Source organism: Argopecten irradians, chromosome 2, assembly GCF_041381155.1.
Source record: "Argopecten irradians isolate NY chromosome 2, Ai_NY, whole genome shotgun sequence".
Taxonomy (NCBI): domain Eukaryota; kingdom Metazoa; phylum Mollusca; class Bivalvia; order Pectinida; family Pectinidae; genus Argopecten; species Argopecten irradians.
Genome location: NC_091135.1, coordinates 44,718,377 through 44,740,182, shown reverse-complemented (window position 1 = coordinate 44,740,182; position 21,806 = coordinate 44,718,377). Strand labels below are relative to the sequence as shown.

The following is a 21,806-nucleotide window of genomic DNA, read 5'->3' as shown; positions in this document are numbered from 1 at the left end:
CAATACTAGCAAGACAGTTTTATCCATTTTTAGGTGTCGTCCTTTGAATATAATTGACAAAAATGATTAACATACAGTATACTATTCCTGGGTCGTAACGAACTCGCCTACTAATTAAACCTAATGGGTCTAATGATTGACTGACATGAACGGCATTTGCATACCTTTTAGACTGTTTAATGGCTGTTTATGGCTCTCTCTGCTGTGGCCAAAGGAAATATACCTGACTGAAATATATATTAAGGTACTTAATACTTATCAAAAGTCATCCTGATAGGGACAGGGTTGTGAACTAGAAAGATGCAATAGCTAAGGTTATCACTTTTAATATGATATTTTCAATTGTCTATCTCTTATAAGAGGACCACAAAGGAATTACCATTTTGGGCTTAAATAAACGATACTTCAAAGCTAAAGCAAGTTTTTTTCCCGAAAAAGGTCATATTGCGTTGTTTTATACACAAGGACAAAGCTTTAGTTTCAGGTTTTACTGTGAATTCGTTGATATTCATAAACTTTATATAGTAATTTATTATGTGCATTGATAAAAAAAGTCGTTGTTAAATTCAACTTTGATATAGAATGAATCGATAATGTAATCAAATATATTTTGGAAATGCACGGAATTACTTTCCTCACGCGTATCATGCACGAACAATGTTTAATGTTACCCAGATTTGACCTAAATTTAGTCCACTTAAAATAAAGTGCCTTATTATCATATCCCATTAGGGGTCACGTTCTGGTGACGTTTCAAATTGCTGTTTGGGGACGAAATAGTTTAAACAAGTTTTACTGTTTATAGCCATCTCACCCAAAAGAACATTGCAAACTTAAACTATATTTATACTGGGGCGAAATGTCGTTTTCAATTGACGAAGTTAGAGACAAAATGGTACAAAGGTCATCAGACGTGACCCTTTATGGGATGTTGTTAGATCCTCTATCAAACGGAGTGTTTATAAGGATCTGTATTTTAAATATATTGACCTTAATTTCTATGATGTGTGTCGTCAATTCGGCAGTAATAAGACCACTTACTGTTCCTGGAAGCTTTTTTTAGTTTTCTCGAATTTTACTTCCCTTATTTGAATAATGATATCGAATGTCGTCAGTCAAAATATTACGCTTTTTGTTAATTCAGGAGATTAAAACTGGTATATGACTTCTTATTAATCCAATTAATATCTTTCTTTGCAACGTAAGGTTATATTTCGTTTCGCGTGTTGTATTTCTTGGTCACCTGTCATATGTTTATCAGTTTTTGAAAAAGGATGTTTTGATATAGATGGATGCCTGTACTGTGTATTACAATGTATTATATGCCTTTTATAGATTTTTAATCAATAAAAATGAGATAATTTTATCCTTTACTGAGGCTTCTTTTAATCCTCACTTGATTTGTTTTACTTTCCAATGTCTGGTTTTTAGTGTTTCAAACTACTCAAGTGCAATGCATATACCCCTTGACTGAATAAACGTATTGTGGGGATTCAGTATTTATTTACGTTAAGGGGGACTGGTTAATAAGCATTCGGAAATGTTATCACATAACCGACCAATATCTAGTGACTAATCACTTCTGTCATGTTATATTTTTGTATGTCACTAAAATACTGAAGGGCTTTTTATTAGCTTGAAATTGATTGTTACGTCAATGACTTTACATCATTAAATAATGACGTGACGGAAGGATTTGGGGTGTCGGTATAAAATGGCGGCCTCCGATAGATTTTTGCAACGCAGTTGGCCGTCGATATGTAGGTTGGTGGTTCTAGATATGCGATAAAAAAGTATCTTATATTTGTTTATTTCGTATGAGATGTGAAACTCGTCTTGAAGTTTTAATTGCTCAACATGGCTCCCACATAAAATCTCAAATGAAATGAACACGCATTTACGATCTTTTATTTATTGTCATTACCTATCCCATAAACTGGAAAGTCAATAAATGCCTATATAAAAGTTGTCAAATATATACCGATAGTGTCGTTTTTGTTCATTAATAGTCAACCGACCTTTCCTTTTGGTGCCTCATGGCTTGTGACATTTAACTCCCATGTTAATTTCTTTAGCTGTACATGCTGAACATGGTTTAAATGACATGTATGATGACGTAAGCACAAAGCGTGCAGGTGTAATTACATTGAGCTTGTAACGACATTGTCCTTCAAACTGGAAAGACAATTAAGACCAATTATCCTTGATAACTCTTTGAATCATCATATGATAGGCTTTGATGACAATGACCAGCATCGTCTGAGAAAGAAAATTAGTTTTTCTATTTCTGAAAAGTATGAACAGTGAATTCGCACATGTTGCTGTGATACTCTATCGTTTTGCGTGTGGTATCAATCCCCTTTTTGCGACTTGATTTTGCGATCTACAGGTGGCGATATCTCTGTGTGGTTTCTTATAGACTGCGCAAATAAGTTACTTCACTGTAATTGTTATTGTATAAAATTTGTCAATGTAAAAAATCCCACTGTTCTTTTTTCTCTGATAACTGAATACCATGCATACAGAACATGGTGTCTTCGCCGGCGTGCTTTAGTGATATCTAGCACTGAAAAAAGGGCAAGAGTTCCTCTATGTAAGAAACACAACACGAACTTACCTCAGCCTTCCAAAACAAGCAACACGCGCTTTATACAAGCTACTTACTGTATACATAGGAGACCGTCCTAACATGACCCTGGCTTTTAATAGGACGTTACTTTAATCAACCAACCAACGATAATTTAGTACGGTTTTAAATATGCAATGATTACGTGATATTTTCACGTGTTGATATTTTCGCAAAGTCAGTTTGCGCTGTGTATTTAACGAAGGCGAAATTTTCTATACTGCGAATAATTTCACTTCTACAGTTTCTAAAATGAAATGGAAGGAATTTATTAGTGGGGAAACCAAGGTGGTAATATGATGAAATGATTTATTCTTATGAATTCAGACAGCGTACAATTTGTTTTTTTTTATCAGAAACATGTTCCTCTCGATTCTTATAGATTGAGTTAGGTAACATTCAGTCGTATAATTATGCGTTTTTAAATTATCTTGGCAACCAATTAAAACATTACGCGAAAATATTACCTTTTCTTCTGCTTGAGGTTTAAAGAGTCCTACAAACACTTTATCGTTAGTTACAGACCACATTTGGTGGTAATTTTATGTGCAAAACAGTTCCCAATGCATCTATGTCTTATTACATATGTATTTTACAGACCAAGTATATGCGACCACGTCTTTGTCCCAGAAACATGAATATAACATCTCCTTTTAATTAACCACGAAGAAGTATGATTATTTACACATACATGTATTGATTTTAATGTTTTAATGAAGAAGTGCCAACGAGCTTGAAAATGTTGGCTGATCTTTTTCGACACAATATCATTCCGGTTAGGAGAACCTAAGTTGACAGTTGTCCTTTACTTACCGGGAATACATTAAGCATTAACTGACATATTATCCTGTATATTTATGAATAAATATCCATCAACTAAATGAAAACTTCAGATAAAAATGTAAGCATAATTGACCACCATCTCCTGATTCGTAATTCTGATAAATGACATTTTCTTTTGGTCAGCATGTCAGCGTTGTCATTTCCATTGCAGCAGGTTTCAGTATAACTCAAATTATATTTAAATTTATATCACAATTTAACATTAAATTAAAATAAATGTTGTGGAAGAAGGAACACATTATTCGATATTATTTAAAGGGTGTTCCGTACACCAAATTATTTTCGCGTCACCTCACGACCCAGACTGTTAATAGGACGTTAATTAATCAATCAAACAAACAGATGCCTGTTGTCGGTATAATGTGGCCGGTGCGGCGTGTTTGAGGTAGACTGGGTTGCCTACCGAGCTTTCCTACTCTCCGCTAGGCTTCGCTCCGAAAATACAATTAGTACTTATGAGCGCAGCCTAGTGGAGAGAATTGGTACTAAGGCAGGTAATCCAGTCTATGCTTAAGGTAGGTCCATACTTTTGAAAACCGCACCAATTCAAATGACGCAATTAATATAAGCTGCAAAGGTTGTTTTGAATTCCAGAACGATTTCCGATACGCTACGACATTCCACTTAGATATTTTTTCAATAGGTGAAAATTCTCTACATATAATATTGAATGTTTAAAATCATTAAATGAATCAAATGAAGCAATGAAGTGAATATTAGATGCTAACTTTGAAGTTTTTGCGGTCCGGACTGAAATTCCCGAATTCTGAAAAAAATCGCCTACGGATTTCCTTAAAACACAAAATTTGCAGAAAATCATAAAAATAAACAAACATAAACCTGACATGACATGACAAAAACAAATGAACTAATGTAGAATGTTTTTTGTGGCATAATTAAAAAAAATTGTCAAATATGACCCATCTTAGCCCTGGATGAGATTGGGGTAGGGTTGTGACTTACAAACTTTGAGCTTACAAAACTGTGAAAATTTGATTGAGGATCCCATGTTTTGATATGATATTTGAAAAATATATTATCTTGGGCATATCATATACAAATATTGTGAAAATGACATGGGTTTTCAAAAACATGATTATTACGTATAGAAACGGTCCTCGGGAGTAACGAAAATAAGTTAGCATTTATTAAATACAATAGTTTCGTATAATGTTCTATCGTTAGAAATTAAGGACAAAAAATCAACAGGATTGAGACTACATTTATCCTAATATTACAGAAAATATTTTTATGATTTTGTTCTCGGCCAGCAAATTTGTGGGGATGGTATGTTCAAGCTCAAATATCTCAAAAAGTAGTTCGAGAACACCAATTTCCTATACAGATTTGAAATCTGCATGAATAATGCAAAAAAAAAAAAAAAGAAAAAAAAAGAGCTGTTAAAAAAAAAATGACATGGGTTTTACCAAAAGTATGGAGCTACCTTAAGTAGGATAAATGACTGCAAATCCTATATGTTTATGCCAGAGCTGAAATTATGATATTCTTCCACTTGATCTTTATAAAAATAATAAGAAAAACATAACTTTGTTTTATTTAATAACTCATTTAATGAGAGTTACGATTAGTGAAAAGAATATATAAATGTATATTAGTAATAACAAATGCTTTTTATATGATAACGAAGCACCAAAATTTTCATAGAAATGTGCTGATTTAAAAACAAATAAATATTCAAAAACTTGAATACACTTAGAAAGTGAAACGGAAATACAAATCGTCATGAGTTGGATTTCCACCACAACACGGTGTACGACGATGTCTAAGCGGGAAGGACATTATATTAAAGTGTTAGGCTTCTCACGTAGGCCATTCGGATGTCTGAACTTCGTCAAACTCTGATTGGCCTAGCTGTAAAGTGTGCCATAAACGTCACAATTATGATCATAGGCTGCTCCTGTCAGATAGTTCTTGGCGATACATGGCCATAAATGTGTAAAATCTTGCTCCATATTCTTTGTATTTACATAAATAGGGCTTTAAATGTCACGGCAAGATTCAACAATTCATCTTGTGATAATTACTCTTGAATTAATTAATGAAGCTGCAATGATATATGGTATGGGTTCAAAGGACAGATAATCACAGGCCATAAAATCATCCGCCGGAAATAGCCGCCATTACATGATTGTATCGACACACGTACACCAAAAGATACAGAATGAAATCAATAATATTACTTTTTAAATCGAAACAGTTATTTTATCTTAATAAAGCAAAAAAAAAATCCATTGAATTAAAAATAATTAATATACCTTTATAAGGAATCAATACTATATTGTCTTTCATGGAATATAGTTGATTTGTTAATCTTATAGTGATTCATCTAACAAATACATTTAAACTTATAACTTACAATAGTTCAAAACAGGATGAAACACACAAAAATATACAAAAATGTACGTAGATTCATGTAAAACATATAGCTCTGGTAATTAATTAAATATAAAAGTTCTATTACATTTCGTTTTATAAGCAAATACAAAGGTCAAATATGCTTCTGAACAATGTAACGAAAATAACATATAGAATGAACATTTTTAATAAAAATATTCTGTATTTACATTTTACGGAGTTATCTGCCCTTGTAGGTTGGTATTGATTGTGACGTCAGGTGTTTGCGAGCGTAACGTCATACTGATGGAGAAAATGACGTAAATTTCACTAACAAGAAAAGACGCTAAACTGTAAGATGCCATCCGCTTCTTCCATACTCTTCTTCTCTTGATTTTAACAATTTCCATGGCCAATTTAATTTCCGTGAATGTAACAAGAACGATAACCTGTGCGGTTTATCACAGTTCGAAATTGGCAATCGCAATAAATACAGTACATTCAATCTCTGACATCTTGTTTGCTGATCCAATCAAATTTCAATCACTTGTAGATCTGTGCCTATAATAATAGCATCCTGTGAATGATAAATATTATGCATTAGATTATCGATATTTGTGAAGCAACAAATATTTGCAAATTGCTGGATTATCTTAATTATGCACATTTCATTTAATAAGCATAGGCATTCCCAGTATATATGTTTCATAATATCTCATAAGTCGGTTTGGCTTGTGATTTATTAATTGTAATATCTGCATGGAATGTTGCAACATTTGTAAACAAAATGTGTGACACTTTAATGCAAATTCAAATTGATTAATTGAGTGATTGAGTTATCTTTGAGTGATTGTTTTAAATATCGATCAGTAATAAATTCCCGTGGAATCTGGAAAAGTAACACTGTACCTGGGTAAGTGTAAGGTTGGTGTTGACAAGCTTGATGTCGTCCGACTTCAGCAGGGGTAGTCCTATAGAACCTTGGCCTATAACAATCAAACATTTAATTTATCATGATTTTTCTTTTGCTGAAATGTTATTTCAACAAATTTTATCGCCGAAGAAAACGTAATGAATTGTCAGTTTAATTATCTGTCGTTGATAATGTGAAACTATTGCACAAGTTCTTAACATGTAAACACCGACATGTGCCATAAAAAGAAAAAAGAGGCGCAATATGTGTTGATGAACGTAAGGGTAGTAATGGAAGAATTTGGAAGGGAGTGCTGTCTCAAAATAATTTGGGTGTGAGTAGACTTACTATCCAAAGCAGGCTTGACGTAATGTTTCACTATATTCTGCATGATGAAGTTAAGAGCACGATCCTGTAAAATAGGTAGAGTCGTGTATATATGAGTTAAATGATTATTCGATTTTTAAGTTTTTACTTGAATTTACCAGTCATAGATTGTAAAAATCAAAATGTGTAGACGAGTGTCACACAATCTCATAAGAAATTAAGACTCTCAGATACCGTTTATCACAAAACTGCAACAAACTCTATTAAAAATTTTAAAACTTCAACATCAAAATGTGCTGCAAAACATAAGCGTCCCGGAATCCAAAGATCAATTATTGTTCTTCCCCGGCACTGCTAATTACTTGTGTATCGTATTATTTGGATAAGATTATGTACTTACGTAAATCGGATGCAGGGTTGAGTTCGATATACATATATTGAAGCTGTTAAAACAACATAAAAATATGACCATTGTACACTTTGATAAAAAGGCTAATTGTGAAATGGTAATTCGATTGATACCGGTAAAAAATGCTTTTGATTGCAATTATCATGGAATTTACATTATAAAAAAAAAACAAAAAAAACTTTATAAATTATTTCACATTAAACAAATTGAAGATCATAAAAGAAAGACAAGTATAGAAAGTGAAAAACGCGTAATAAAACACCAAAATGGTTTCAATGAAATCTTTGTTTCTGTAAAACTACATATTGTCAAAGGTTAATATTTACCAGGAATTAGTGAACAGATAGAAAGATTTCTCTTTTGTACGAAAACACAGAACTTTGAGTAAACTGCGCAATAATTAGGAAGGTGATGTATTTCGCCGTAATACTTACGTACAATGTAGATCAGACCGATCGCGTGATAAAGACTTCGTGTTGGTATTTTGCTAAATGACATTAATAGGTTTAATTATATGACACTTAAAATGGCAAAATATGACATGATGACGCATGTAAGATCGTGGTGAAGTCGGCAGGCTATCTAACTTGTAATTCGCTCGTATGAGAAAGGGACATTGTGTTATCTGATGGGCAGACGGTTAAAGGGAGACAATACTTACTTCATTTTACCAAGATTGGAGTGAAGATAACCGTCAGAGTAGCTGACTTTAATTGAAGATGCCATGTCCTATAAACAAATAAAATGTTGAAAGAGATTTAATTTCTGTATGTACATAAATGACACATGATTATAACTGATTAATATTTTACCAGCATGTTTTCATGTATTTTGTTTTACATTTATTCCCCCGTTCAAGCAGCAAAACTGTAGTATCGAGCTATTTTTAATAACATTTCAACATGGGCTTGTAGCGGACCAGGACAGCTGAAATCGGTGACATAACTTGTTTTTAATATCTATGATAAGTCCTAGTAGTAGTAGTAGTAGTTTTAGTAAACATGTTGTATTGGTTAAAGATAATCATAGCTATTCAATGCAACTTCAATCTCAAACATATGGTGTGAATGTTTATCGTTAATCTATAAAACACCCGCCTAATGGATGTTTAGAATACTTTTAAGAACAGACTATAAACATATTATCATAGAATAAGTCACTTACCGCGTCCATAGTGAAGAGATACTTGCGTTCGGCTGCAGTTGGTGGCTTGACAAACAAAGTCATGCTACCGTTCATAATCAGCCGCAGTTGTCCGTCTACCAAAATGATGTTTGGAGCTTTTCTAGATTTTAATTCAATTTCAACAACTTCCCTTGGGAATTGATGTTGCAACTGAAAACATACAACACATGGTTATATCACCGTGTTTTACAATAATAATTCAATTCCATGATAAATAGATTGGTTAGAGACTTACCTGGGGTAGAAACTTCCCAATACAAAGTTTTCCAAACTTGCAAGAGGTACTTAGAAATCCAACAGTCGAATTCAAAAACTGAAATGTAACCACTTTGGCATGTGAATTTAACATACCTGTACCCAATACTTAAACACGAGCTTAAACTCATTATTAAAATGAGATTAGAAACATAAAGTACCGATTTATTGTTAATCAACTTATTGTCATGACGACTCATTTTCCACATTTTCACATAGCGGGTTGATACTCCTTATATTATATTTATTTTAACATTTACGCAACGATTAATATCCGCGATTACTTATTGTCCGCCAAATTTAACCTATATGCAATTAATTCATATTTTTATGCATGTAATAGTTTCTTATGTATAACAACAATGCCACCTTAATTTGTCTATGTTATGAATACCGATGCAAATTTCCCCACCTTAGATTTATTTTAAACGGACGCAACAATATATTGAAACACTACGCAAACAAGATTAGCAAAACTAATACTGTATAATGTATTATCCTATTCTGAATAGATAGATTACATCGTCGTTGGTGAGCGTCTTGTGTAGCACGCCATTCCTCTGGGCCTGATACGTCAAGGAACGGAACATGTATCCCGACACCCAGGCGTAAATCATTTTGTCGTTCCTGGTAACTGGTGGGAAAGGGCTCGGTTGAAATGGTACTTGCGTGATGTTTTTTCTGCAGTATATGATGCCCTGAAATGAAACATGCAAACCTTAAATATACATTATCTATAAACAGCGATACTTTCAATAACGATATATTATTTTTTACTTGTGTCCTAAGACATTATAACTGATGAAGTGGTAGTATTTAGACAAACACCAACGTATGTACTACATTGCATATTAAACAAATTAATTTTCATGTTATTATCAGACAATATCATTTATATATTTCTTAAGAATATTTTAATTCCCTTGTTTTTTTATATTTAGATAGTCCTTTGTCTAATATTTGTTGATGACAAGTCTATTGCTTGTTTCAGTGTATAAGTAAGTAAACTTAGACATCTTACTTCTATTTCACCCATTGCCATTTTGTGTAATTTACACATATACCAACAGACTTATTCATTTTATCCATTTAACCATTGGTGTTCCTATTTTTGAATTGCATCGGGGCATGAAAGAAATTTACGTCGGGTTTTGGCGCCATTCTCAGATTTGTTCTTCATAGAGGTATGGAAAAAAGAATAGGCAGCATATCGGATTTATAAAAATGTAGCGTGAAAACAAAGAAAATTAATTATAGCAAGTTGAATAATGATGACGATAATGTAAATAAAGAACAACAATATAAGTTGAAAAGAAAACTTTACCTTATGAAAGGTTTCCATTGAATCCGAGTTAAAAACGGGGGATTTTTGTAATCCATAGTCAAGTAGGAACTTTGGACCAATTTTGGAACTTACTAGAAAAAAAAGGTCAAAGCTATTTAAAAATTGCATTGAATAGATTTTAGAATTCAACAAGATGTGTTGTCAAACATTAACTTTTCCATTCGCGTATCCGTATGTCTTTTGTTCACTTTCATGATTTTGGGCTTTTCACTCATTTCGTGGATAGAAATATTTGTGTTTAATCGATGAATTAACGATAACAATAGCATTTCATATTCGTGATCCCATAGCAACCACGCAAACAACGAGCATCTCTACACAACGAAATTCCATAAACAACTGTTTTACATAAAGACATACTGATGCGTGACTAGTATCTCCAGTGTTGATGGAACTATTTGTAATCTTCCCGCTAGCGCGTTAGCGCGGGATATCATCTTTTGACGTCATTCCATCACCAATAGAAACAAACGTTATCAGGTATCACGTGGTACGTGAATCAGTCCCATTTTCTCTTTTTATTGTAAGCATACTCACTATGTGCCCGATGTAGGGACTTTTCTAGATCTCTATCCACTGTATCTCGGATGGCATCACAAACCTAAAATGGTAATAAAACTTTCTATTTGATTGCTACCCTTGAAAGGATTATTTTTCAGACTGATAACTTAAACTTATATCTTATTTCTCTGTACTTATAATCTTCATATCAAGAGGACAGGATGTTGGGAAATGTGTTATTTTGCTATTATGCTGATCATGATTCGAGTTCATTGCTTATTAGTTAAACATCCTGATATGACGCATACCACAAACATTAAATAGTTGTTTTATGATGATACCACAAGCAAAATTATGCTCAATTTTGTAAAAGCAAATTATAATACTGTTATTATTTTGTACGTTGTGATATAACCTTTGACATTGGAATTAATTCGCAGCTTGATTTGGATATTTAGACAATGCGCAGGGCAGAGCTTTAAAAACTTGTATAAATGTACTTTTTTAAGCTTTATTACCTTCGACTTCAGGATTTTCTTAAGATAATCTTCTACTAGTGACCTGAAAAGGTTAAGAATCATGGAACTAATTCCACCACTGAATTTGACCTTGACCCTGTCAATGGCACAATTACATGAATCCATACGCACACGTGGTCTTCTGGTACTGTCAATTCCTGTCAAGTAATATAGAAACTGAATGCATTCCAATTTGTAAAAAAAACTAAAAATACAATGCAATTTTAATCCTAAGTGTCATATTCAAATGGTTTCAATTGTCTTCTTGTAATTCTTTTTACAGTTATATCTGACTGCTCCGAAGACACTCAACAACCATACACACACTCACACTTGTCATCTTTGTCATCTTAATAGTGTCGTGATGCTTAAGTAACTGGAAAAAGCAACACATAATGTTTTGCATTAATGGGGGAAAATCTTACCCTCTTTTCCGTTTTATGTATTAGTGATATTTCAGATTGACTTACCAACCGCCAACCGGACATCAAATAAACCTCCGAAGACAGAACCATCGATACCGCCGTCGTCTTCAATATGAAGAAAGTATCTGTACGAAAAATACAGACACAACAATAAACACCAGACTTGTCCAATGACATTTGTTAAACACAACATTTGATATAAAATACCTCGAATCGTACCATACCACGCATGCTTTCAACGATCCAATGACATAATATCAACGATAATATGGTTATTATGTAATTTTATTTATTTAGATTTTGGTGTTATTATATTACATGTACTTGTACTAATTGATGATACTTTATCAGAACATGTAATGTATCGGGTCCACTTTATGTTACTTTTTCCGTTACCTCAAAATATAAAATATTTGCCAATTGGATGGGTTTATATGATGTTATAAGAAGGTAAACACTTACGGGGTATATTTGTAACGGTAATGAGCGCTCACTGAAATTGATATACCCCGTGCACTCCATTGGATTCCCTTATCCTCAATCATCGTAACGGAACTGTGTCCTACTGATAACTCCTTCACGTAGATTCTGTAAAACAATATAAACTACTACTATACGGTAACGCCACAGCTACATAGCCAAACAAAACCATTAAAATAATTCTGTCAGCTTTGTACCTTCTCACGTCACAGAATTAAAAACGCTGTGAGCAGGTACTACTGTATAGTCTATATTCATAGATAAGTAAATTTCCGTAAACGTAGATATTAAAATGGAATGAATTATAAGTAAAATGAACTTTGTAGCATATAACTGTTATAAATTCATAAATGTGCACATATATATCTCCGCGAATTATTAAGTAGCATCAAAGAGGTGATCGTGTTTTACTCTCCCGAAAAATTAACCCACTTGACAGTAGTAAACATCTCTGGATTGTTGTAATTTTTATTTTCCGTTATATTTCTCTGATAACTTGATCTTTTACCACATATTTTGTTCACATGTCGACAGTGCCTGTATTTATTATGTATAGAGACAAACGAACCATATCAGGTTGTTTGATAAAACAGTCCGATCACTCAAAATTGAAGTCCCTTCAAAATACAGTTTGTCTTCATATTTCCAGACCCCAATATGACAGTGTCTAAATATAATATTAAGATGTAAAACTGATGTACAGACTTAATCGCTTTAATTATAATCACGATATTGTAAAATACATACTTCTCCAGTTTGAAGTACAGGTCGTTGCTGTTATTCTCAATAGGTTTTATCGTGCCTCCACGTGTTTTCTTTAGGAACTTATCAATCATAACTTTGTTAGCTGAAAAACAGTAGAACATATATCGTTACTGTAGAAATAATGGACATGTATGTAGTACAATCCTATTCTTATCTGGCTATTTGTCGCGCCAGAAGAAGAGTCTACTTCCTTATCATCGTTCGTTTAATCGAGTTTGAATTAAAGTGTAGATTGCAAATATGTATATAGATTTTAAACATCAAACAAAACTATACTTTTATTACACATGTGAGTTTGTAGGAACAACAGTTTCCTGGCTAACTATATTGGTCATAAAGCCAGGCTATAAGGCTATTCTGTATAATAATTGCATGCAATGCTTTTTACAACGGAAAATCTTCCTCGTTCAGTCAAATGTCTTTATAACGGTTACCATAAACAGTTTATTCTTTTTCAAACAAAAGCACAATAACTATATTTCATTCTGAAACGTCATCGATGGTTAGAAACGTCTCATAGATGTATGTATCATTTTACAGTAATACAGTCAGTAACAGGAATCAATATAAGACGAACGCGTATTTAAGTTGTTTCTATTGTTGTTATCAAATATCTACAGTACCTTAGTACATGAATACTGTTCACGTGGACATATTCGCGTGTTGATACTGTCGTCGCTAGGTCAGCTTTCAAGTTGCAATATGATGACTTTCGCTGTACATAAACATTCTAATTATTCACTTGCCAAACTTGTTGATATATTCGCACGAATCTATATATAAGGTGGTTTAATGGATGTAAAAATTTCGACACCGCGATTAAAAATTACTTTTACAGACAATCATGAATATTTATAATTCAACTATAAACTTAGATGTATTTTGAATGTTCTAAAACATGACGTGCGAAACAGAAGTGACAGGTCGACACAATGCATTACAACTATCATATTAATAAATACTACTTACCATAGTTAAGACAGGACGTTGTTATTCTAAGTTTTAGTCCACATAGAGGATCGTGTGAAGCTGTCACTATTCCTATACATGATACAAAAACACAAAACAAGAGAGAAGCACGGACAGCCATTTTCCTTTCAGGTATAGGTAATGGAATAAAGAAATAAGGAATAAGCTCAACAGAGACTTCCTGGTTTATTTATAGACATGGGATACCCGAATACACACTTAGGTATATGTGTTTATTGTCGTGTAAACTTCTGTACAGTGTGGGGGATTTAAGTGTTCATTGTTCGGCTTACATATATCAGTGTACAGTGAGCTGTAGTTTAACACTATACATGATTTTTATAGGTATTATGATTTGTATATCATTCCCTATTAACATCCATGGTCATTTGAGAAAGTGCCAGGTTTTGTAAAACTGAAGTGCAGACATAAAATTGAAGTTCTAGAAATAGCGTTAGGACGTTTATATCATTTTTGATATAAAAATACCCTTTTGATATTGTCTCACCAATAAACAGCACATTATATTGTTTAAAACACTTCATCGAATACCGAATACATATTACTCCTTCTGAATTACATATATATTTAACTTTATTGTAATAGTTGAACACGAAAACAATTTAATTTAATTTTATGATTAAAAGTTAAAGGTGGAATAATAATTTAGTACACATACACAGAGACAATATCTGGGCCCAGTTTCCTAAACATTCATATAAATAAGGAATCCATTAACTTAAAATTCTCCAAAACAAAGTATTACAGGTTTTAAGGAAGGCTTCTTTAACTTTTGTAATGCATTTGTATGGGGAAATTTAAGTTAAGAAATTCCTTTGAAATTTAAGTTAAGAAATTCCTTCAAGTTAAGGGTTGTTCATGAAGCTTGGCCCTGATTAACCAATTCCGGAGTCATGCCAAAAACCTGAACATTACATTGCGAAACTGTTTACCGACGGGAAATTAAACAAAAGAAAGACAACTCCTAGAAATGTTGAACGCAAGAAACATTTACACGCGATATAAATTGAGTGATAGATATGAATGTGAATAAAGCTATAATACAATTAGTTTTCTTGATGTAACAGGCGACACACGGATAGTTCTGCTTCTTTAGTATCGCACAGGAAAGAAAGAATGACGTGGGACCCTTCCTATACAATAGGCCTATGTAATAAAGTGAGGAATGCACATTATTTAAGGATGACGAGTATGTTTTGAGAGATTGCGGCCGCCTCACTTTTATTTTCAAGATTTATATTTTTCTCTGAATAATTCCTCTGAAGAGATGTAAGTGCATCATCTGGCTGTTTATTTCCGTATACTTGAGAGTAACAAATGTACTTGGATGACTTTGGTGACGTTTGGCGGCGTTCAGTAATTGGGGAAACACTGTCTGAACTCTGTCAGGCGTTTTACCCCTAGGCTGTGAGGCCCCAAGCTGTAGCTGTAATGTTTGTCCTCTTGTTTATAATATGCCCTGGTTGTTAACATGTCGACCAGGACGTAGAAGTGTGTACTGACAATAGAAAGTCTTAAAACTTTTGACGTGATTGTTTATTATTGACAAATATACAGAAATAAATAAACGATTACAAACAAACTGAATAGTGCACATTACATGAGCCATCATATATTGTTTTAGCGTGTCCGAATCACGTCTGAGTCACATGCCAAGTATTAATAAATCCAGGTAGCAGAGAGAACGGAATAAAGAAATATATAACTTCCTAGTGTAATTTTACACATGTGACACCCGATACACACATAGGTATATGTGTTTGTTGTGAAATCATCTGTACTACCGCGTGATGAAGTTATTTCGTAGCGATTTAATCGTGCGACTCACATTTAGAATTATCATATTGCACTTGTGATTGAAGATATTTCTCGGCAATCAATTTTCCCTGATTATTTATTATACTGCTTACAGCCTCTGCGAAATTAAAATGCAGATAAAAACAAGTTGATGTTCCAGCATGAAACAAATTCATGATAGAAATTAAATAATACAACAGAGATCTAAGGATTTGTACATATGTAAAAGTAAAGTATTACAAAGTTGGTATTCAGAATGTATTTATTAGTATTGACAACCAAAGCCATTAACGGTAATACCTTTCCCCTATTATTTCACATATGTTTCATCTGTTAGACGGAAAAGGACGCGAGGTCCATAATTTACTTAAACGACAAGTTGATATCGATTATTAAATGTATAACGTTTTTATCAGAAACGGAGTAAAGTGCTGGATGAAAGTTTGCATTTTGATTACAAAACTTGACTGAAATGAAAAAAAATTAAACGATTACATCGATTACCTGATATTGTAATGATATTTTTTGAAGTATGACGACCAATGAGTGCATTTACGTAAGCTATATTTGTTTATGTTTTTGTATTCATATTGATTGATGCAATGGTTATTTTATGACCTGTTTCTCTGGGTCTCCATTACATTATATGTTCGTCTATATATTATTGTCATTATGAGCTATCTGTCTTTGTCCAGGGTGTGTAGGTACTGTGCGTTCTTTCGGATTGTTGAACGAAACATAGTCCTGCTTTCGTGACAGGTGAAAATTTAACTGAAATGAATTGGCCGATTTCTACTAAGCATGCGTCATGTTTGATAGCCATGGTCCGGATGTTATCTAAGTAGGAGGCGGTGAAGTAGGTATAAATACCTCACATACATAGACATCTCTATTATTTATATCTTTCAGCAACAAGGACACTATATTGGAAATACCCTGTCTACAGAAATGGTAAGTTGGAATGTCGGTTTATGGTAACAAAAGCTTGTTTAGTTTATGTTCTCCATCCAAAACAAACCATTCTCATTGCTAGATGTAAGTGCAAGTAATGATAAAATTGCAACGAATGTTCCTTATGTCTAAGAAAGGGAGTTTGTCCGCAAATTAGAAATTTGAACGTCAAAGAGACGGTATTTGGATCTATAACCTAGTGCCTATGATATTGTTGGTTTTGCAGTTCTTCTATTTCCATGTACATATATTATTACGTCTGAATGAGGGTTTACTCCACATATGATATTTTGTATACAAATTCGAGCGATGGTTGGAAAATAATTTCGAGTGGTTCCTGGCATCTGCAAGCGCACAACTGATATTTCGATAAATGAAATATTTTGTTAGATTAATTAGGTAAAGCGTCCTATTAAGACCCAGACTTGTTTAAAGACGGCCTATCATTGTACAGTGTGTTGCGGTGTGTTGATTTCTGTGTAGGGAGGCTTTGGTATATTCGTGTTGTGTCACCTTGTAATAGAGAAAATATTGCCCATTTTATAGTACATATGTACTTTCTCACTGAAGCATTCCGCTAGCGCCACCGGACGGCACATCTCACTCGGTCATATTATACTGACAATGGGGAAACCGATACTTCTTCTTTATGCTAAGAGGTGCAGAAACTACCACTTATATAGAATACGAATATGGTGTGTCACATGTAATAAAAACCCAAGATATCGCTTAGAAATGTGTCTTTTAATATTTGTAGTACGAACATTAGATTTATTGCATGTAATAATCAAATAATGCATATGAATACTAGGTAATATCCATTTAATACATTATGTCCTGTTCATAAGGAAACGATTGTTTTACAAGATAATTTTTTTTTTCATTCGGTATATTATTGTAAATAATGCCATCGAGTATTTCAATGTATCTCATACCGATTACTACTCGGAAGTTAAACCACAACAACAATACATCATGTTGATAGATTAGGCTTACACAAAGCATTCCCATTAATTTCATGCCGCGATGGCTCTTTATGTAAACATGAAAAAAACTAGATAAAAATTCAGTAGATATATTATGCTTCAGATTTTGGCTAGGTCATGATATAAAATATACGGACATAATCTAGTCAATATTTTTAATCGGTTACTGATGCTCGGTGTTAACATAACGATTTCGTACTATTCAATTCAACATTAAACTGGTCTAACGAGCACAACATTTGTTTATTTGATTGTCGTCCCATAAACAGTAAGTGTAATGTAAGGAAGGACTTCTATGTATGCATGTGTGAAGTGATTGGTGCGTGTTTTTGGGAGACTGCGCTATATTTGTGTTGTGTCTTCCTGTAATAGAGGAACTATTTCCCTTTTTAAAGTGCTATCTCACTGAATCATACCGCTGAAAACACCAAACAAACACATCTCATCCTGTCACAATAATGACAGGAGCTGAAACTACTATTAGTCTAATGCTTCCTTTGGTGAAGGGAAATTGATTTTGCATAAACGGTGGGCCTGGCCCTCAAGGGGCCCGATGAGCTGGTCCCAATAGGGGAAAAGAGTAAATGACTCAAAATCCGTCTTCTGTAGGAATAAAGGATTTGCTGTAAAGCTTCATTGAAGGGAAACTTTTTTTAATAAATGGTGGGACTCGTCCCCAAGGAGCCTGAGGGGCGTGACCCAATAGGAAAATTGTAGCAAATTCTTTTAACTCGTCCTTCTTCTTCTATATGAATGAAGGGATGTGGTTCTTTTTTGGTCTGCAGCTCCAATGCGTAAAGGGAAGCATTCATGGGAAACAAATGGTGGTTTTGGTCCCCCATGGGCCTGAAGGGCGATGCCAAATAGGGAAAATGTAAGTCCTTAAGATCCATTTTCTTCAGTAGGGATGGAGGGTTTTGGTTCTTATTTAATCTTAAGCTTCCTTTGATAAACCAATTTTATTATGAATGGTGGGTCTTGTCACCCAGAAGCCCAAAGGGCTGGGTCCAAAAAGGAAAATGTAGTTTTTAAAATCCCTTTTTCCCTGTAGAATTGAATAGATTTAATTCAATTCAAAAGCATTGGTAGCTTGTATTCTTCGCCTAGAACAAGTGAGAGATACATGCACTATTGGCCTCTTCATTTAAGTGTCCCAACTAAACCATTAAATGAGTGATCGCTGCTTATTGTTGTTTTGGCTTTTGAAACGTAACTTAAGAATTTTATCATATGGAAGATCGATATCAATGTCAGTGGATTTTACTTTTATAACAGTAAAGTTTTTATTCTTTTTTGTTGTAGAATACAAGCCTTTCAAGTACGTTATATGTCTTGGTCATGGTTTTGGCCGTGAACTTCGCAGCTAAAACGGATGACAGAGAGAGTGAAATCAACCGCCTCACTGATAAATGTATGCGGTCACGGTACCAGGATGCTGATAAAGCAAATATCACGTTCGTTGACTTCAGATTATGTGTCATACAGGCAATTAAAATGATTAACAGAGGCGTGCAGAAACCTGATCTAACGGAAGACGTGATTCTGCATAATATCGAAATGTACCGGAATATGCTTCCACTTACATACAGAAATGATGGTGCAAAGTCCTTGCGTGTTCAAGACGCCAATTATGATAATAGAAAAACAGAGCAAATGGTAGGTATCGAAGATATCAGTTATATGAAATGATCAGAATTCAAATAAAACAACTGAGAATGGAGTTTGTTTTAAGGATCAGGATGACAAATGTAAAACGTTATCATCTCTAAAGCTTACTGCAAATCGTCTTGAACCATGTTCTCCACAACTTACCTAAAACTTACATCATAATGTAATCTAAAACCATTTATAATGAGGGGTAATTATTCTGTATTTGCATATTACAGAGTTATCTGTCTGTGAGTAGGTATTGATTGGGATTTCATGTGTTTGCGAGCGCAACGGCATACTTTTCGGAGAAAACGACGTGAATTGCACCCACAAAATAATAACGTAACGTAGCAATCGATACCTACTCGCAAGGGAGCTAACTCTGTAATATGCAAAGACGGAACATCGAATATCACAATCATATCACAGTATCACTAGTGTAACAAATCTACCAAAATGTATAAACTAAAGAACCGTGTTTCCTGTAACATAACCTGGCCGCACCTTTAAGATGTAATGATGTGCCGTCATATACTTATGATAGTGTCTACTTGGAGTGTGATAGGTTTTTGTGTCCTCATATCTGAACTCTGGCAATCAAATTCATATACTGATACGAGAGTTAATATTACTCCAGGATATGTGCATCACTATTCACATATGGCTATAACTAACAATCAATCTTTCCATTGAAACCACTGGTCAATGAAATGTGAATAAATAAGCTAACAATGATCAAATTATGGTAATCCCTGTCCGGGTTTAAACACTAGTTATTTAGGCGGGCGCTTGTTTACGTCGGGACCCCTAAGCACTTCCCTCCCACTACACTTGATACATTAGTCATACAGTGAGTTAATGCCTCGCACTAATCCATCAGGTTAGGACATATAACAGTCACGGTAACGGGGCAGCTTTTTGTTTTCAGATTATTCATACTATATACATCTCCTTTTTGTGAAGTATCAAGACGTTTTTTTATCAAAATCATTTGGCTGAGCAGTTTTCAGTCAGAAACAAAATGTATTATGGGAATTGAATTGAAAAAAGATCAATTGTTTGATTTTACAGTTAGTTTAGTTTAATATTCATCATCTTATTTTATCAATATCCGTCGTTGATATATTTTTCAATAACCAAGTTTTGTTTACACAACTTTCATTTTTTAAATTACAGTTTGACTAAGATAAATTAAAAGTCGTCTAATTGCACTGAAATGTTCGAATATTAGGGATAACAACATTGTTCTGAAGTATACAAAATACAAATTCGTAATTAAGCGTATTTAAAAATTAAATGTGTTTCTTTCCAGTTGTTATATGGCAATACTGGATTCGAAAGGATTAATGTATTTGAAATTCTAAATACCCACAAGGAATCATCAATGTCATCCCTATTTATATGTACGGGGCCAGCTATTGCAATTTTAAAACTATTTATTGTTTTAAACTGAAAGAGTAGTTGTTTCACAATCTTGATTTCGATAACATCTTTTTGTCAATGATACATTCAAAGTCGAATTAACAAAAATGACATATATTAGTCATGACGTATATTTTTTCATTTAAACTAATTAAAAAAAGACATGCATGATTGTAAATACTACGTACCATTTTAATAATATTCTTTACTAAAGGGAGGTTACTTTTCTGAGCTTAGCATAGTATATTTACATGAAATCGGTCACACAGTACGCGTCTTGTGTAGAATAAGGAATGATTTTCAGGTGTTTTTATGTAATATTATATTCTGTCTACATTTTCTAGTTGTTAAATGTTTTTAATTGTCAATTTCTAACAGTTATAAGTCATACATATCAGTTTACGTGTCATACTTTTCATTTTAAGTTCACCGGCTGTCAGCAAAAATCTTTTTTTAGTTTTATAAGTTATGAATTTTATGATACCGGCTTTATAAAGTAACCTGCACTGTATGTTAAAGTAATTAGCTCTTAATTAAACATTTTGTATATAGTATAGGTGTGAGATGATTCTAAGAAAGATATCAGTCTTTGAGTAAATTATGATTCTAATTACATGATGATTTAAGAATTGAAGAATGGACAAAAACACCACATTTTATACAACATAAGGAAACTACAAAAATAAAATCTACATGCAGTGAATGAGTATGCGGTAACCCATCTTACAAAACACTATATAATGTCTCAACGTATCGTATATCTCATTCATCTAATCCCTTCCATTATTATACATTTGGAGCTATCTAGACAGACATGTCACCGGTTTATTTGACCAATAATATATAATGATAAAGCACTTTAAATGCTTCCTTATCTCTTAAACAATTTTAACTTATATCAGCTGTTTAGGTTTTTTCCCAATATATCAATGTCACTTTTTAGGTGGAAACGACATCTGTAATTTGTTCTTGAAGCACGACGAAAGATGCATCAATGATTTTACCAGTTGACATATGACGTAACGTGATAGACCTAATCTCTATATACAATTTAGTAGGGAGG

The 21,806-nt window shown here is 33.4% G+C and overlaps 2 protein-coding genes across 2 annotated transcripts in view; one reads left to right on the top strand and one right to left on the bottom strand.

The window, feature by feature from the left end:
- Window positions 1-21,806, top strand: part of LOC138315642 (uncharacterized) — a 37,451-nt gene that overhangs the window by 12,502 nt on the left and 3,143 nt on the right. Inside the window, exons 2-3 of the mRNA XM_069256816.1 lie at window positions 16,644-16,685; window positions 18,974-19,327. Coding sequence (XP_069112917.1) covers window positions 16,683-16,685; window positions 18,974-19,327 — 357 coding nt within the window. The 5' untranslated portion in view covers window positions 16,644-16,682. The remainder of the gene's footprint in view (window positions 1-16,643; window positions 16,686-18,973; window positions 19,328-21,806) is intronic.
- LOC138315641 (bactericidal permeability-increasing protein-like) lies at window positions 5,017-14,089 on the bottom strand. The gene is made up of 15 exons (XM_069256815.1): window positions 13,917-14,089; window positions 12,930-13,029; window positions 12,165-12,290; window positions 11,748-11,827; window positions 11,278-11,435; window positions 10,796-10,859; window positions 10,238-10,329; window positions 9,435-9,611; window positions 8,894-8,971; window positions 8,638-8,808; window positions 8,135-8,202; window positions 7,465-7,507; window positions 7,086-7,149; window positions 6,734-6,810; window positions 5,017-6,401 (listed from the first exon to the last, which is right to left on the bottom strand). Exons 1-15 carry the CDS (start codon window positions 14,035-14,037, stop codon window positions 6,357-6,359), a joined length of 1,464 nt encoding a protein of 487 aa, XP_069112916.1. The 5' UTR covers window positions 14,038-14,089; the 3' UTR covers window positions 5,017-6,356.

Excerpts from the sequence above, each read along its gene's own strand:
- LOC138315641 (XM_069256815.1), bottom strand. The coding sequence starts at position 14,037 with ATGGCTGTCCGTGCTTCTCTCTTGTTTTGTGTTTTTGTATCATGTATA. Across the intron at positions 13,030-13,916 it reads AACGTCCTGTCTTAACTATG|CTAACAAAGTTATGATTGAT; the intron begins GTAAGTAGTATT and ends ACTGTTTTTCAG. Across the intron at positions 11,828-12,164 it reads TACCGTTACAAATATACCCC|ATACTTTCTTCATATTGAAG; the intron begins GTAAGTGTTTAC and ends TTTTTCGTACAG.